General features: G+C 36.5%; 1 protein-coding gene across 14 annotated transcripts in view; it reads right to left on the bottom strand.

The window, feature by feature from the left end:
- LACC1 (laccase domain containing 1) overlaps positions 1-19,338 on the bottom strand; it is a 181,695-nt gene that overhangs the window by 156,548 nt on the left and 5,809 nt on the right. For 6 of the 14 annotated variants that reach the window (XM_072782971.1, XM_072782972.1, XM_072782973.1 and 3 more), the window contains exons 5-7: positions 18,890-19,115; positions 17,642-17,802; positions 13,739-16,474 (exon numbers count right to left, since the gene is read on the bottom strand). In XM_072782971.1, coding sequence (XP_072639072.1) covers positions 17,643-17,802; positions 18,890-19,115 — 386 coding nt within the window. In that variant the 3' untranslated portion in view covers positions 13,739-16,474; position 17,642. Of the gene's footprint in view, positions 1-13,738; positions 16,475-17,641; positions 17,803-18,889; positions 19,116-19,338 lie in introns of those variants that run through there. The other 8 variants (XR_012010112.1, XR_012010113.1, XR_012010115.1 and 5 more) reach the window with 5 other exon arrangements.

Here is a 19,338-nt window from a genome sequence, read left to right as displayed (position 1 = left end):
CACTGATATGTTCTCTGTGTCTATGAGCTTGTTATGGGTTTCTTTTTGGCAGGGAGAGGTTTGGGTTTTTTGTTTTTGTTTTTTTGTTTTTTTTTTTTAGATTTCACATATAAGTGAGATCATATAATATTTGTCTTTTTCTTATTTCACTTAGCAAAATGCCCTTGAGGTCCATCCATGTTGTTGCAAATGGCAAGATTTCCTTCTTTTTATGGTTGAGTAATATTCCATTGTGTTTGTGGATCCTCTTTATCCAGTCATATGCTGATAGACACTGAGGTAGTTTCCACACCTTGGCTATCATAAGTAATGCTGCAATCAACATAGGGGTACATTTATCTTTTCAAATTAATGTTTTTGTTTTCTTGATATAAATACTCAAAAGTAGAATTGCTGGATCATATGGTGGCACTATTTTTTTTCAACCACTCAAAGACTTTTATTATAGCACATGAGCTGGGACTGATGGGGAAGGGTAGTTGTAGTGGGCAACCACTGCTCTGATTAGCATCAGATGTCCATTCTGATGGCCATGAATGTGCCAAAGGTACCACTACTCTATATCATGGTATTCCCAATGTCACACATCAGTTCCCAATCCTCCCAATTTGGACCCTGAGACAGGAAAAAGTGCCAAAGAGCAACCCAGTCACTATGCCCATTGCTCAGCCCATCATAAAGCCCATCTTCATGTGATAGAAGCAGCTTGGCTGGAACTGCCCTTAGGGCTCCATGGCTACTGGCATCTCACTAGAGGCTCCAGTTGCTCAGTTTTGGTGGCTGTATTTTTAATTTTTTGAAGAAACTCTATAGTGTTCTCCACAGTGGCTGCACCATTTTACATTCCTACCAACAGTACACAAGGCTCCCTTTTTTCACATCCTTGCCAACACTTGTTATCTCTTGTCTTTTTGATAATAGCCATTGTAACAGGCATGAGGTGATGTCTCTTTGTGGTTTTGATTTGCATTTCCTTCGTGTTAGTGATTTTGATTAATGATGTCATTTTCTATTCTCTTTCTCTACTTTGTTTCTTCACAGGACTTGCTTTTTAGCAGTGATTTTATTTTATATATCTATTTTTGTATTTGTTTATCATCTTCCTTCTAGACTAGGAAGTAAACTCCATGGAGAGCAGGGACTTGGTCTTGTTCCTTGTTGTATCTCTAGCACCTGAACAGCATGTGGTAAGGTGTACATTAGGTACTCAACAAATATTTGTCAAGTGAATAATGACAAAATTCATTTTTTCAAATTGTTCAACACCAATCTCTTTTATGTAACAGTGAAACGCAAACAATAGCTTTAGCTCTCAGAGTGGGGTTACAGCAGGATGCCTGAGTTATACACAGCCTGCTAGGATGAAAGGTGATGAGCTGAGGTGCACAAGTAAGGGGCATCAAGTACAGTACCCCCTGTACAGGGGTAGCAATTCTAATTGTGTCCAAATCAGGGATGACAAATCCAGTCCAGTCCAATGCTGGTGTTAGTTTTAGGGTGGAGAAACAATGGGATGGGAAGGCCTGAACTGTGTAGGGAGACAGCTTTATAACTATCAGGTAAACAGTGTAGACTGTAGGTCTCTAAATAGAAGAAAAGGTTATCCAGGAAAACTATCAGATGTTCTGAAGCAAAAGAAAATGTGCTAATCCCACAGGAGACCTACCACCTTAATGCCTGTTTAATTTCATGCTGGATCATGGCTGCCTGCAGATGGCTTCATGCTCAATCCAGTATCAGATGTGAGATGAACTGGGGCAGATATTGTGGAAAATATAAAGATAAATAAAATTTCTACCTTCAAAGTACCTGTAGACTTACAGAAGATGATAAGAAACACCTAATAAAAATAAGAGCATTATATAACATGTAACCTGCTCAGCAGAGTCATGGAATCATAGCAAATTATATCTGTAAAGAGGCTATTTCTGGATTGTGTTTAAATATAGAACTAGTCTCTTGAGTATGAGAAAAAAGAACAATTTACCAGTCACAAATCTCTTCATCTGTAAAATGTAAGCTTTAAACAGTATTCTTTATGTTTCCCTCCAGATCCAAATTGCTATCATTCTTAACTCACATCCATGTAACTCTATATGCATATGCATATTTAGATAGATAACAAAATCTCATTAATTTGGACTTTGCTAATCTGGAATTTATGATCAACCATCAGAGTGAGCCTAGTTGAATTTTAATTTTGTTCTAATAGAGACATCAGCAGCTTGTTCAACAAACAGTATAAACAAATTATAAAAGGAATGCTCACAAAGTTTAAAGAACAAACTGTTTTCAAAGCATTCAGAACTCCTATTTGTGAACAAATAACTGAAGTGGACATCAGCCATTTGGACTAGTTTTTTGATATACTTCATACATATCCCTGGGCCAGGACCTAATGGACAGAAGGGGGGTAACAGCAGTTCCCTGACTCTCACCTCCATTCAGAGCATAGAAGTCAGCTTGATTTGACTGAAGGAGAAAACAGAGGAAATTATACCCAGGACTATGGCCTTGCTGCTTATCCCTTGAGCCTCCTATGTATTTCTTGTTCTGATAGTAAAAAGTGCTATCCAAAGTGTACATCAGAAAGGATGTATTATTTTTTAATTTACAGGTCATTATGTAAAATCCATTCACTTGGAAAGATTTATCAAATGTCTACTGTGCAGGAGGCACTAATACATATCCCTGTCATATGACGGATTTTTCAGTGCCACATGTCTATTTGTCCATAGCTCTTGAAAATATGCTAGAAGATTATCTCATTATTATACAGTTAATTCTAATGGAAATTTCAATTATATTGCCTCAAAAGGCTGCATGTGGACCTCACAGGCAAGTGGGATTGTTACCAAAAATAGTAACTAAGGTGATTAGGAATATAAAATTTAGCAACACTTTTAGGTTGAAGGTCAGAAAAGCAGAAATTCAGAATGAGATGCAAATTGAAAAAAAGGAATGGAATAGAAAAAGAGATTATGGAAACCATATAACTAGAAATCTTCATTATAACTCAGAAAAATAATAACAAAGTGAATCATGAAGAGGAGGTGGATATGGGAAAGCAGGAATAGGAGTCATACAACTTATCAACCACTCTCTGTGGCTGAGTCAAAAGACAAATCAAGATAGGGCATGATCTTCAATCTCCTTTGAACACATTGACGTCGTTTCCAACTCAGTCAGTGTCTTTCCTAATGCTGCTCTCCTCATCCGCTGCCTGACTTTTCAGATACCGGTTATTCTTTAGAGCACTGCTGTAATTCCAGTTTTACCTTAGTATAGCCCTCTCTAATTCCTCCTTCTAAAAATGATAGCCACTCTCTGAATACCCCATATAAAGCTTTATAACATTGAAGTTTACTACTAAATGGTTCTTTAATAAATGTTGAGTTCTTCTGGGTTAGACTACAGTTTTCTTATTTGCAGGACTCATGCCTTAAACCTTTTAATAACTTATGAACTTATGGAAAAAAGTCTTACAAGATATAAAACTTAAATCACATTAACTATACATTTAATGAATTGCCTTTATCGGAAGTAATAGTGAAGGAAAATGAAACTATTGTGGAAAATTTGGGATGTGTGGTCCATATACACAATGTGCTTAACTCCTTAGAAGACATCAAAGAAGCACTAAAATTTTTTTGACTGACGTATTGATTGATGAACGCTTTTATATACACTTTTTCTTTACTGTGATCTTTCATTCTAGTCTATATGGTTGGCTTCTCTTTTTTAAAGAATGAATGAATGAGGGCAGCCTGGGTGGCTCAGTGGTTTGGCGCCTGCCTTTGGCCCAGGGTGTGAACCTGGAGACCCGGGATGGAGTCCCGCATCAGGCCCTGCATGGAGCCTGCTTCTACCTCTGCCTGTGTCTCTGCCTGTCTCTCTCTCTCATGAATGAATAAATAAAATCTTTTAAAAAATGAATGAATGAATTTATTTATTTATTTATGACACACAGAGAGAAGCAGAGACATAGGCAGAGGGAGAAGCAGGACTCTATCCTGAAACCCCAGGATCATCCTCTGAGCCAAAGGCAGACACTCAACCATTGAGTCCCCCAGGCATCCCATTCTAGCCTATATGTTAATAACACATGAGGCTGATTAGTGCAAATAATCAGATAAGACGTCCTTAAGTAAACTCAAGACATTCATCACCCCCCAACCCCCCAAAAAACCTGCGTGGCTTCCTGTATTCTCTTACTTAATAACATCACATTCACCCAGTGACCTAAGCCAGGAACCTGGTGGCCACTTAGCATTTTCTCCTTACTCTCATATTTTATTCTTCACCTAAAGGTTCTGGAACTAATTCCAATTTGTACAGAGAGCAATTTTCCCACACACCACCAAGCAATTCTCAGACACCAGCTAGGTGTCCTATAACTCAACTCAGTCTGACACTACCTGGATAGAGTGTCACTTCTCATACCAGTCCCAAGTCCAGGTCGTTGCAGTTAGCTATAGATTGCAGGGTCCCACGACCTCTCTCCTCAAGTTTGATTAATTTGCTAGATGGCTCACAAAACTCACAGAAACATTTTACCTAGTAGATTAGCGGTTTATTATAAAAGAATATGACTTAGGAACAGCCAAATGGAAGAGATGCATAGGGCAAGGTATGGAGAAAGGGCAGGGAGCTTCCATACTCTGGGTATGCCACTGTTCCCAAATCTCCATGTGTTCACCCATCTGGAAGTTCTCAGAACCCCATCCTTTGGGGTTTTTACAGAGGCTTTATTACATAGCACAACTGATTAAATCATTGGTCATTGACCATTGGTGATTGATTCAACCTCCAGCCCCTAGCCTCTCCCCCTTCTGCTGAGGTCAGGGGTAGGAACATAAATTCTAACCCTCTAATCTTTCTTTGTTTCTCCTGGCAACCAATCCCATCCTTTGGTTACAGTTTTCCAAAAGCCACCTAATTTACATAACAAAAGACACCTTTATGACTCTCATCACTTAGAAAATTCCATGGGTTTTAGGAGCTCTCTGCCAGGAAAAGGGACAAAGACCAAATATATTATTTCTTATTATAAATCACAATATCATATTATCAAATTCTGTTTGTGCTTTCAGATCCAGCCCTGCCTCTCCTTCAGCACAGTTTTTACCTTGGTTCAGGCCTTAATATTCCCACTCAGGTTCCATAGTCATTTCCTCACTGGTTGCCTTGCATCTGGTCTTACCTTTTCCTAAGCCTTACCGCATACAGCTTGGGGTGATCTTTCTAAAATGCAAATCTATTTGTGTCATCTCCCTTCCTAAATATTGTAATGACTTTTAATGTTTTGAGGATAAACTCCTAACTTCTTTGCATGTCATTCAAGGACCCTCAAAATCTGGTCCCTATCCTTTTTAACATCATTTACCTATGTACATCATACCTTCTAACCATGCTAAAATTGTCAGACTTGGAAATGCCATGCCATTTCATCTCACTCTATAAAACCATCTTTGACTGTATCCATTTAAACTATTTGAATTACATCCAGACCTAACTCAAGAGCCAATTTCTTTCTTGACCACCCTGCAAGGCTGATACTTTGGTCACCACTTGGCCTAGTAATTGCCTTCAATTTGTTTACATACCTATTTTACCAACTAGATCTTTACTCTCAGGATAGAAAGAGACATAGCAGATTCTGGTATGGAAATAGAATACATAGTTTGGTATTTCATATTTAGCATCATCATAATAATCACTCAAATGTTTGCTGAACACAAGTAAGTCAATGATGAGTTTATAAGAGAAGGAATTTCAGGGATGAGAACAGCAGGAACAAAGGGACAGAAGTAGCAGTGAACCTGCAGTAGAGGGATCCCTGGGTGGCTCAGTGGTTTGGCGCCTGCTTTGGCCCAGGGCGTGATCCTGGAGTCCCGGGATCAAGTCCTGTGTCGGGCTCTCGGCATGGAGCCTGCTTCTCCCTCTGCCTGTGTCTCTGCCTCTCATTCTCTCTCTGTGTGCGTCTATCATAAATAAATAAATAAATAAATAAATAAATAAATAAATAAATACATAAATAAATAAATAAATAAATATTAAAAAAAAAAAAAGAACTTGCAGTAGGCTGAGACCAGGCCAAAGTGTTGTTTTCCTGACATTGTGAAATTTCAGGTTTTTATAAAGGAGCTAAACGTGAGGGAAGGAACCAGTTTGAAGAAACATTGACTCACTAAGTAAAACATGAAATGAAACAGAAAATAAATCTGATTGCATATTCAAACCAGTTCTCAACATCTGAGTTTGAAAAAAAATGTCTAAGAAGGAAAACTGAATGGTTACCTACAAACTACCTAGAAATGTCCTTGCCAACCTGAGGGCTTATGCCACCTGGTGGCAGTTTAGGCAGTTTACCCAATTTTAGATTCAACTCTTTAAAGTAGTATGAACTATTCAGAATTGTACCTGCAAACCATAGCACAGTGCCAGGAATAGAGCAGCTACTTAAGCATTTTTTGTTGACTTGATGAAGGAATTGAATGTATAAGTCGATGATTAAACAAGGCAAAGCTCTGTGGTGAAAAGAGCTCAGACTTGAGGATCAAGAAAATAAACATAAAGCTCCTAAGAAAGTCACTAGGTCTCTGGGTCTTAACACTGGTGTCTGTAGAATCTCTAAGTAGATTCTCAGATAGTATCATTATTGACTTTATATTGGCACTTTAGTATGCTCATCTGGAAAAAAAATCACGTGGTTAAAGTTGATGATATGTAAAAATCCCTTAACATTATACTATTTGATTTTTTTAATAAGTATAAATGGGAAAGGGGAAAAGTCCATTGTCAGGCAAGAGCCACAGAAGAGATAGGATACTAAGTGTATTGGAATTAAAAAACAGGTTGGGGGAATTTAGAAAGGGCATGTGTGTGTTTAAGGAGATATGAATAACTCTAAAATGGTGAAGGATGAGAAGACCATGAAGATCATCTATTTTGCAAATGAGTGTGTGAACATACTGGGAGGAGAGAATGTGTTGAGAGTAAATGGCAGGAAGCATTAACATTATTAAAATCTCTGTAGTCACTTTTAGGTAGGAGCTTGAATTCAGACAAAATTGTTTCTTATGATTTGATACCATGGCTATTTTCCAGATTAAAAAGTTTGACATATCTTAAATTTAGTTGGGGGGGGGGGCGCTGCGGGGCGGGGGGGGGGGGGGAGCAGTAGACAGCGGCAGTAGACAAGAGACTAGAAACAGTATACATTCTTGAGTACATATTGCCACCCAGTGGATGAATGTGGATGACACACAAAACATTTATAAGGAGAGACAAAGGAAGACATTAAGAGGTTGTGACCATGATGCTAGTGTTAAAGCTTTGTTTACGCTCAGTCAAGGCCAGATATCATAGGTGATCCAAACCTGAATCACCACTCTTTTAGAACGCCAGACTAGATTTTGAAAGCATTAAAAACTTTAATATATATTTTAAAAGTATTCTGATAAACATTCAGAGGCTTTCAGCAATGAGAAATATATTATGAGTACTCTTACCTCTGCCTTAGACACTAAAGTCTCATTAATGCTGATGAAACATGTCCATGAATTTCCAATAAAACAGGTCAGAGATACTTAACTTACAATAAGGCAGAAAGAAGGTTCTCAAGGCAGAGATTAGAGATTCAAATCTTGATTTCCCAGGGTGCTAACAGCTTTGTTACAAAGTCTAGAATCAATTACATTTTTGGCATAATAATCTTGACTTTCCTTTCATCCGAAAGGAGATAAAGATTTATTAGAATAGGAATATAGAGAGATAATGGGTGGAAGTTGGGTCATTTATGTATTGAGGGATTTCCTAGTGGTTCAACTTGGAGGGGCACAAAAATATCCTTCTCATCAGACAACTCCATAAGAATCTTATGGTATTCTGTTGACAAGTCTAAACCTATGTACTATGTTTTCTAAAAGGAATAATCGTGTTATCGTGTTTTGGTTTTTTTTAGATTTTATTTAAGAGAAAGAGAGAGAGTATGAGCAGGGGGAAGGGCAGAGGAAGAGGGAAAGAAAATCCTCCAGCATACTCCCCACTGAACCAGGAGCCAACACAGGGCTTGATAGCAGGACCCAGAGATCATGACCTGAGCCAAAGGCAGATACTTAACTGACTGCGCCACTCAGGTGCTCCAAAATTCATGCCATCATCATGACTTTAGAAGTCCAAGGAAAACTAATCTGGGGCTTCATTTCTTGCTGCTTATGCGGTATCCACATCAAGAGATTTATCCATCCACTTAGAACACCTCTAGATAGGGAGCCCAGTTACAAATGTGCTTCTTCTTTGTCTGGGATTTATTTATCTAACTCTGCTTATAAGCTAATAAATTAACCTATTACTGTTTCATGGATGTTGGCAGAAGACATGAGATGCCTGAGTCAGTGACAAAAGACTTCATTATTCATAATTAGCAGGTAGTATGAACACTACATTTTAGTATTCCCTAGCTGCCCAAGTCCCGTGGCGGCACCACAGAGGAACTCATGTGCATTCTTATGTACACAGGTTCATGTCCTAAGAAAGAATACTGAATTTGGGCAATCTACCACTTTTAATAAGTGGTAAGGAAATATGCCTTTTCCGATGGGATCAAGTAATGCCCATCTGGTCCAAGTTGGGAGGAGAAGCAGCTTTAAATTTTGATTAGATTGGACTCAATATTCTCAAATTTATTATAAGTTGGAAACAGGAAAGTCTAATGATGGGTTAAAAAAAACATGACTGAAAACTCTAAGACAGATTTCTATTGCAAATGTTCTTTCTTTACACTGCATTAATATACCATTATTTAAACATTCAATTAAATGAAGATATAAAAGTACCCGTATCTTTATAAAAGATATAAAAGTCCTCGAAATTGGCTTTGAAATGCACTGAAGCCTGGTCCTAACACTCCCACCTGTTATTCTAATGAATTGGTTTGGGTTTTTTTTTTTTTTTTTTATAAATTTTTATTTATTTATGATAGTCACAGAGAGAGAGAGAGAGGCAGAGACACAGGCAGAGGGAGAAGCAGGCTCCATGCACCGGGAGCCCGACGTGGGATTCAATCCTGGGTCTTCAGGATCGCGCCCTGGGCCAAAGGCAGGCGCCAAACCGCTGCGCCACCTAGGGATCCCGGTTTGGGGGTTTTTTAAAGATTTTATTTATTTATTTTAGAGAGATAGTGCACAAGCAGGGAGAAAGAGGGGCAGAGAGAGAATCTCAAGCGGACTCTACCACATCGACCACAGAGCCCAAAGTGAGGCCTGATCCCACAACCCTGGGATCGTGACCTGAGCTGAAATCAAGAGTCGGATACTTAATCAACGAGCCACCCAGGCACCCTTGGTTTTGGGTGTTTTTAAGACTTACCAGGTATTCTATTAATATACCAAGCTTGATACTGCTCTAGATATAGTGTCCACCAAAACAAAACAATTTTGCTACTTTACTTTTAAATATGAACAGAGCTATTGAAAAGCTATTTAATTTTCATGGAAAAGACCTTCCTGTTTGATCTTTACCATCATAGTGATTTGATTAAACGGTGTAGTCATTTCATTAACAAGATGTAAATTAGTAAGTTCCATGAGGTGAGGCACCAGAACTCTTATATAAAATATTAAAATATACTATTACAGAAGTGGAAAAAAAGCAACAGTTTTGCAAAATACATACTGGTCTCTAAAATATAGCATTCCTGTAAAAGACATGAATTTTGGTGATAATTAGAAGTTTATATTGTTACACAAGTTGGAAATTGGAAATTCTAATATTTTTAAAGAAACATGACTGAACACTTCAAAATATGTTTTTTTTGTTTTGTTTTTTAAAGATTTTATTTATTTATTCATGAGAGACACAGGCAGAGGGAGAAGCAGGCACCATGCAGGGAGCCCAATGTGGGACTGAATCCCTGGCCTCCAGAATCACACCCTGGGCCAAAGGCGGCGCTAAACCGCTGAGCTACCCGGGCTGCCCCAAACAGATGTTTTTAAAAATGGCATTAATGTATCACTATTTAAATTCAACTAAATATTGAAGATAGAAAACTATTTAGCAAAAAATGACAACACACACACTCCTGCCCAAATGGTTTATTATCTTTATCCTTTGACTTTGTATTGGATCATGAAAAGATTCCTTCCCTTCTCCCTTTTTCTTTCCTTTTATAGATGTTAAGTGATTTCAATTGTTAATCTTTGCTAGATGTTAAAAATATGAAGATGAGTAAGACCTGGCCCTTACTCTGATGCAGCTTACATTTACTAGTAGACAAGTAAACAGACCAACATTTAAAAATCAGTACACTGAGGACGCCAAGAAATGATGCACAGGACCTAGTGAGGAAAATGATCAAGGAAAATGTTCTGGAAGAGATGACCACTTTGCCTGAGTCTTAAAGAATGGTCAAAAGTTATTCAAAAAAAAAACGAGTTTGAGAATTATGCATACAGAGCCAGCAATAGGTACAAAGCCAGGAGGCAAGAGAAAACATTACTATGGAAGATAGTAAGACCTGCTGTGAACCCAATGATACACCAAAAAAGAAAAATTGTTTTTAGATATAGCAAAATTTTGTTAGATGGTAGATGGTAGACCTTTGAACATTAACATGGCCCCTCACCTTGCCTAATAGAACAAAATCTGAGCTTCTATATATGACCTGTCATAGTACTCACTGAGTATATACTACACCTTGATAACTGAATTTTGGTCATATCTCCCTAAGGAACAAAGGAGACACTGGAATGCTAGCTATATTCATTCACTTAGATGTTTATATGTCTTTGGTGCTACTTGTTTTCTAATTTAGTAGAAAGCTTAAATGAAGGTAACCTTAAACCTAATTTTACTTCTAGTCAGTCTTTGAATGCAAATCAGCCTTTGTGGTCTGACCTAGCTTAATGGTATATTCTAGGAAATGAAAGAAAAAAAAAAAAAGAATGGCTAGAATATGTGATACAGAGTGAGGAGTGGTAGAAATTGAAAGGTAAGCAGGAGTGAGATCATAATAGTACTTATAAACGTGAGTAGGCCTTTATCTTGGAGACAGTGGATAAGCCATCAGAGTGATGTAAAATGATCAGACTTGCATTTTAGATCAATAATAGCAGTAAAAGAAGGGATTCAATGAAGGACTACTTAGAAGGTTGCTCAAATGATGCATGTGAGACATGATGATCTGAATATCTGGCAGTTGAGATAGAGACATAGGAACAGAGGATAGATTTACAAAGTCAGAAACGTTGGAAAAAGAAGAGGTGAAGGAAAGGGAGACATTCAGAAACATTCTAAGATTTTTGGATGGGCAACTTCATGATAAATGACTTCATTATCTGAGATATGACATGAGAGGGGAATAAATTTTGGAGGGAAAATGGGAAGTTGGAGGATATTGTTTTGAGGGGCCCACAGAGTATGTCCAGTAAGGAACTTTATATCCAAGTCTAAATATGTACTTGAAAGTATAAAACTCAAAGAAGTTACCTTATGAATATGAAACATCAATCATGAAAACAAGGATGATGGGTGGGGGGATAAGAAACAACTCTAAAACGTGCTTAATGAAAATAAGGAATAGAAAAGTATGTGTAAGATATAAACTGAAGCAATGTGCAATGCAAGACTAAGAATTAAGAAAATGTAGGATATTAAAAACTCAAAACTCGTTACCATGAACAAATCTATTTTCTACAAATGTTTCTCATGAAATGAGAGTACTCTTGTTGTTAGAAAGGAATTTGACATTTTGAGCTTAAGAGTCTGCTGGAAATTTTAGTTGTTTAATAAAATACAGTAACAGGACACCCAGCCTTCTGAAAATAAAACAAAAAGCCTGCTCCAGATATAGAAAAGGACATAACCGACCACTGGCACTTGGCACAAGGACATGGGAAACACGATGTAAGCATTTATTTCTCCCTAAGAAAAATGCATCTAAGGAGAGCATGAAAAGTTTGTCTCCACAATATTGACATGTGATCATCATGAGTCCAAACTAAATGTGTTAATCTAGTAGTACTGGCAGATTTTATGTCCTTCACTAAGCAAAGATCTAGTACAGAATAATGCATTACTTGCAATAGCTGCCCCATCTATGAAATTACAAGCTTAAAAACACCGCCTACGATGGAAATGTAGGTGCTCTAGACCACAGTTCCCATAAACATACACAGGAAGTGTATAAACCACGATTCTCATTATTTAATGCACAATTTACAAAAACTTCATTAAAAAATCTATAATCCCACAGCATCCAATGTGTTTTGTGTGATTTACATTTGGGGCAAAGAAGCTATGTATCATATATAACACATATACATTTCTTGCTTGCCATTGACCATGAACACTGAGATCCACACATACACACACACAAACACATAGATAACTGAGCAGTACTTCCTTGAAAGTGCTGGACTTCTGCAGACTGGTGGCATTCTTTAAGAGTTTACATAAAAAGTAGGATGGATATATTCTAACTTTAGGACAACCAAGTGAAAACCATATCAAATCCACTTTGGTATATAAAACGATGTGCTTTATTTGCAATTGACATCTTACCCTCTAGCTTCTGAATCCATGGCTAATGTTTGTTTTTGTCATGTGTCATAGAATAAGCTTCTGTGAATTTCTCCCCAAAAAATCTACTTATAGAAAAAGAGTTACTAGAGATTCTGTAGAAGTAAGGTAGTTTTAGGTGGGTGAGGGTTCCTAAATGCTTTTATATACTTGAACATTATATTGAATATAAAGTAAGAGTAATACATTCATTAACTTTAAATGCCCCTTTTTTTCTTTTTTTTTTTTCCTTCAGTACAAGTAAATATAGAGAATAAATTGGTTCAACTTTACATCAAGAAACAGAACAAAGCTATTTGTAGACATACTGACTCCTACTGGAAAGATCACTTTTTTATTTGTTTTATAAAGCACCAGAGTATACCATATGTAGTCACTATGCTATTATTGACAATTTTTTTTTAATTTTATTTATTTATGATAGTCAGAGAGAGAGAGAGAGAGAGAGGCAGAGACATAGGCAGAGGGAGAAGCAGGCTCCATGCACCGGGAGCCCGACGTGGGATTCGATCCCGGGTCTCCAGGATCGCGCCCTGGGCCAAAGGCAGGTGCTAAACCGCTGCGCCACCCAGGGATCCCCTATTATTGACAATTTAAAATTACAATTAAAGTTTAGTTTGATACTCAGTACCTCCAAAAGAATGTCATGAACTCTCACCTGACTTACACACTTAATTCCTCTTCTTAATAAAATGACAACCATTATTTCCTATATGCAGTTAGTAGCAGTGCTTAGATTGAAACAAAACTTACTAAAAATAAAAATCATCATTGTGGTTGTACCCCCAAAGTCCCAGAAACCTACATATAATAAAGACTGGGAGAGAGAGATCTTACAGAGATGATAACATATGATTACTTAATAACCTAGTCATTCTGTTACTGAGTTACTGAATCAATATTTTCTTATTTTTTTTTAACATTTATTTGAGAGAGAGAGATCACGAGCAGGGGGGAAGGGCAGAGAGAGAAGCAGACTCCTCACTGAGCAGGGAGCCTGACAGGCGACTCAATCCCAGAACCTTGGGATCATGATCTGAGCCAAAGGCAGACGCTTAACCGACTGAGCCACCCAGGTGTCCTGAATCAATATTTTTCACTCAGTAAAACAGCAAGGAGATTTTTCATTAAATATTCCAGAGCAGATAATCCAAAATCACAGATAATCAAATATAATTTTTATTTGGTTTTAGAATGTTTTGGTTCATAAAGTGAAATACAGCCACCTAATACTTTTTTTTTAAGATTTTATTTTTTTGAAAGAGAGAGAGTGAGAGACTGAGAGCAGGAGGAGGGAGAGGGAAGAGGCAGGGGCAGAGGGAGAAGCAGACCCCCTACTCAACAGGGAGCCAGATGCAGGGCTGCAACCCAGGATCCTGGGATCATGACCTGAGCTGAAGGCAGAGGCTTAACTGACTGAGCCACCCAGGGGCCCCTGTCACCTAATATTCTCATAAATTTATAAATTTCAAACAAAATAATGCACAGTGAAGAACTGGAAAATGATCAGCCTTTGTTAATGTGTGAAGTTATCCTTAATCTTTATAATTAACACTAAACAGAAAGATTTTTTGTACAAGTTTGAAATTGTTGTCCTATGCTTTGTGTTTAATGTCTTCCCTCAACTGGAAGAAATTAGGTATTTTATTTAAATTTTATACTGAGCTACAAGTTGCATAAAAGAATTCAACTAAACAAAGTATCAGGTTGTGGCAACCTTAGAACACAAATCACAGTATTGAAATTGCTGTTTGCCACCTTTCACTAGATATTAAACATCTGAAAGGCTACAAACTGTATTTTTTAAACCTATCTTAGTATTTCAACAATATTTTGGCTGAAGGTATGAGTGGATGATACTAACAGAAACTTGAAAATAAAATTTAACTTAGATAGCTTTAATTAACTACAAAATCTGAAATGAGATTTTAGGTCACAAGATACAGGTTCAAATCTTACCTTACCACAAATTGTATGATTTTAAGCTCTACCTCAATCAGACTGTTTTCTCATCTGAATAAAGAGTAACAACTCTTTTGACTGACCTATGTATTTCATACCCCATGTATTTCAGAGTGGCTAAAAGGTAAAATGAGGTAATGTATATAAAAGTCCTTTGTAAATAACCATCAAATGTAATTTTCCACTATTCTACTACATGTTCATGTAAGAAATATATGTATAAGATGTTTTAAGATGCAATGTAATTACATTAAAAATACACGTCACATATACCATTTTCTCCCAAGTGAAAATAACTTGACTCCTCTCTTCAGCCTACAAATTTACTTAGAAGCACCAATGAAAAACAAAACAAAACCCTCCTTTTAGAGCCCCCAGTGCTTTATTTTCTCTAGTAAGTATTATCAAAGATGAATGGACACTTATGCATCCTCCTCCTCCTCAATGCACTGAAATCAGACTCTGCCACCATTGCCTATAGAACAGTTTTGATATGGTTAATTCACTGGTTTCTTCTCAGTATTCATTTTATTTTATCTCAGAAAATTTCTTGTACCTTGTATCTCTGGAAATTCTGAGTATCTCTCACATCCATATTGGCTCATTTCTTCAAATTAAGTATATTCTGTTTTTTCCCTTATTTCTAATGATTCACCCTGTTGTATGTATGTGTGTGTGTTTACTGATTCAGCTCATTTTTCAAACGCAGGTATCATACAAGGTTTCACCCTTGAACCTCTTTCTCACCCTGTAGGTTTGTCTAGATGATTCAGCTTGTTACAATGGAATCAGGGCTCATCTCCATATAGCCAACTTCTAAATCTCTTTCTCCCAGTTCCCACCAAGATGCCAGGTCTGTATTTCTAGTCATTGACCAAATACTTCCTTCTTGATATATACTTTAGTCTGCATGTCAAACTCATTATCCTTCTCCCTTTTCCCAAACATCTTTCTTCCCCTTGTTGCTGTTCTTAGTAGCCAAGCAAGCAGAAATCTTCGGGTCATCAGTGACTTCTCCACTCTTCTTCACCCGTCATCTTCATTATCTATTAAGAGGATCTAACTGATTACAAGTCTGAAATATCTCTCCATCCACTCTCTTCCATCTTAATTTCGACTTTCTTCATTTAGGCCTCATTTTTTCTTTTTTAAAGTATTTTGCCTCTTAAAGAAGTCTCTGCTTTGGTCTCTCACAATTCAAATCCATCCTGTTACATATGACGCTAAGGAAATAAAAACACTCCCCTACGTTTTATGCCTACCCTTTGCCTGGAAAATCAACTCTAAACTCTTTGACATGGCATTTGAGACTAACTAATCTCTTTCCAACCTGTTTTTCTAGTAACTTCTGCTTACACCCTTCTCTCTCTAGAACATGTTACACACTTTAAATTTCATGCTCTAGTTCATGGTGTTGTTCCCTCTACCTGTTACGGTTGTTCTTCATTTGTCAAAAGCCTGTATATCTTTTGGGCTCAGTGATCTATCACTTTCTCTACAGCACTTTCCCTACCCTGCCTTCCAAATACAATTAACCCTTCATTCTTCTGTACTCTTCCACTTCTATCAAAATTAAAGCATTATAAGTATTTATCTCCTCCACTGCATTAGACTCAAGGGGAAAAGGTCTTTTGCATTTTGATTCACTTATGTTTCACACAGTGCCTGACACATAGTGGGTACCCAGTAGGTACTGAACAGACCTATTCCTGATTTATGTAGTAAACAGAACAAACTTTAAGAATAATCCTCATTTAGGTTTTGCTAGAATCAAATAAAAGTCATTTGGCTTTGGATAATAGTGAAAATATACCTAAAGATGAATTATCCATTGCAATCCTTTCAGTTTTAAGTAAATCATATAGCTAATTTCTTTCTTGTCAGTTTAGAAGGAGGCAGGAAACAGTTGTATAAAAATCCAGTCAAGTATCTGTAAAAATACATAGAAAACAAATGTAAGACCCTTACTAATACTATTACAATATCAAGGTAAGGATCATTAAGTCTACTAAAGTCTTTTATATATTGAGTCAAAGACATTGTGAAGATTAAAAATAATATTAATTCAGTTAAGAGTAAACTTAAGGAAAACTAGATGTATGCTAAAGGGTCAGTACTAAATCACTGTTCATTGGATGTCTTTGCATAAGTCTAACAAAAATCATATGAAATACTAATTTAATGAAATTATACTCAATCTTACTCTGTGACTATAGATTAGGTATCAGTAAATTACGGCGTGTGGGCCAAACTTCCCTGGAGCCTTACCTGTTTTTGTAAATAAAGTTTTATTGAAACAGTCATACTCATTTGTTTGTGTTGTTACTGTCTGCTTTTGCTCTACAATGGCAAAGCTAAGTAGTTGAGATAGAAACTGTAGGTACCACAAAGCCTAAAATATTTACTATCTACCCTTTAAAGAAAATTGGCCAACCCCTGTTATGGATAATCAGTTAGAAATTTAGTTGAAAACCAAGCCAGTTTGGATATGTAAGGACTTTTTATTATCCTAGATTTAGAATCTTTATACAAAGATTTCTTCTCAAAAATCGAAAGAATAAAAAAAGAAAGGTATAAAGATGTTATGATGGAAATATACTGATGTCAAGTACATAGGAGATAAATGGTATACATACAAGATTTTTTAAAGAAAACATAATTTTATTTTTATACATATATACTGGCCTGATTATTCTTCATTAGTTAGGAAAAGGAGTGGCTATTCTTTATATTACAGCATGGTCATAAAAATTAAGTTTTCTAGGGACACCTGGGTGGCTCAGTGGTTGGGCGTCTGCCTTCTGGCCCAGGGTGTGATCCTGGGGTCTCAGGATCGAGTCCCACATCGGGCTCTCTGCATGGAGCCTGCTTCTCCCTCTGCCTGTGTCTCTCTCTCTCTGTGTGTCTCTCATAATAAATAAAAAAATATTTTTAAAAATTAACTTTTCTATCTCTATTACTCCACTGAAAAGTAGAAACTTAATTCTTCCTACAAGAATAAAGGGGTAAAGTTAAATATAATTAATTATTTTTAAAAATAAGGGGAGGGAAAGTTGGGAAAAGGGGAGAGCTAAAAGGAGAGAAAGAGCCTACTGACCTCATTCTCTAATTGATATGAAGCCAATCTGTGTACCAAAATTAAGGCCATCTCGGACATGGGAGAAAAACTTGTCAGGATGGCAAGATGTACAGAGGTTAAGATCTTGGTTCAGGTCCTGAATATTCTGTGGTAGAATTCCTCCTCGTTCTAGAAGAATCCTTAGGATAAAGATTTTTCAAAAGACACTAAGAGTTTATTTTACCAATAGCCAAAGCAGTTAAAAAAAATATATGGATATTGGCATAAAAGAATTCTGGGAGAGATCTGCTTGAAACAATGCAAACTGGTTTTCAGATATAAAACATGAACAAGTCAGGAAATCGTAGATTTTATCACTTTAATCACCTAAGTTCATTTATGAACTGTAAAACCTTCCATATTGTCTGGCAGACATGACCTGGGTCTAGAATTTTATAATCAAACTCAAGCACTTATTTAGAAGAAAATTCTAAAGTTACCAGAGTATTTGCAGATAAGATTCATTTGATTCAGATAGAGCATGCTTTTTATCATTTGGCCCTCCCATCTCTTGTCCTATTAACAGATTTTTCACAGATAAGTTGCTTCTCCATAAACACTTTACAAACATGAAGTATGACTATAAATTAATGATACTAATTCCACAAGTCACATTTAATAATCAATTTCAATCCTTTCTACTTATGTGCTAAGTGAGGCAGAATCTGGGCAAGGTTTTGTTGACTGGAATCGAAATACAATTCAAATCAGGCAATTTTCTTTTGTAGAAATGACAAGTAACAGCTATTAATAGCAAAACTTCATAATTCAAAATTGCAAGGGAGCACTGAAAGTTGAAAGTGACTACATACTTATATTGTCTAACATTTTTGCTAAAAGAATATATTCCTCTAATTAATTACAGAAGAAAAATACTATCTTCCGGATAGTTTATTATATTTAGATTTTAGCTGAGGAAGGGCTACGAAGCACATGGCAACTTTTCTATATGAAGTTTAAGTAGATCTCTCAAAACCAAATGCCAAATATTATCTTCCTTCACTTTTAAGTCAATAAGAGATAACAGAAAAATTTCTGTTATTTAAAATTCAATGAAAATAGGTTTCCTAATCAAAATAAGTTTTTGTATATATGTGTACATCAGCTACTTATTTATGTACCACTTCAATTTTTCTTGGAGTTACTAATTATTGTCTACAATAATTTTCATTTTAGAAACAATAAGCAATATCCAAACTTTCAGTTCTGGAATAAAATCAAACATACCTGGTGGCTTTACGAATGTCAACATAGGGATCTGGTGAATCAAATAACCGTACACATTCAGGATCAAGATTATGAAATTCCTTTGCTGATTCCCTTGGCAAAGTAAAACAGCAAGGTCCTACTGAAGGTCCCAGTACAACAATGATGTCTTCCAGACTACAGCCATATTCTGTGACCATAGCATTCACTGTAGCCATTGCAACACCTAACAAAGTACCCTTCCAACCTGGTAAATAGAAAGAAAAAGAGGTAAGGGAAGTTAAAATATAACATTTCACAGTAATTTATTTTCTAACTTAAAAAATGAGCAACTTATATATTTTTCAAACCCCAGGAATAGCAAATAAATCACCGAATCAATTAATTAAGCTATATAATCAATTAAATAAAATACTCCTTTTTTTTTTAAAGATTTTATTTACTTATTCATGAGAAACACACAGAGAGAG

The sequence above is a fragment of the Canis lupus genome, chromosome 17 (assembly GCF_048164855.1).
Source record: "Canis lupus baileyi chromosome 17, mCanLup2.hap1, whole genome shotgun sequence".
NCBI lineage: Eukaryota > Metazoa > Chordata > Mammalia > Carnivora > Canidae > Canis > Canis lupus.
This window is presented reverse-complemented; position numbering and strand designations above follow the sequence as displayed.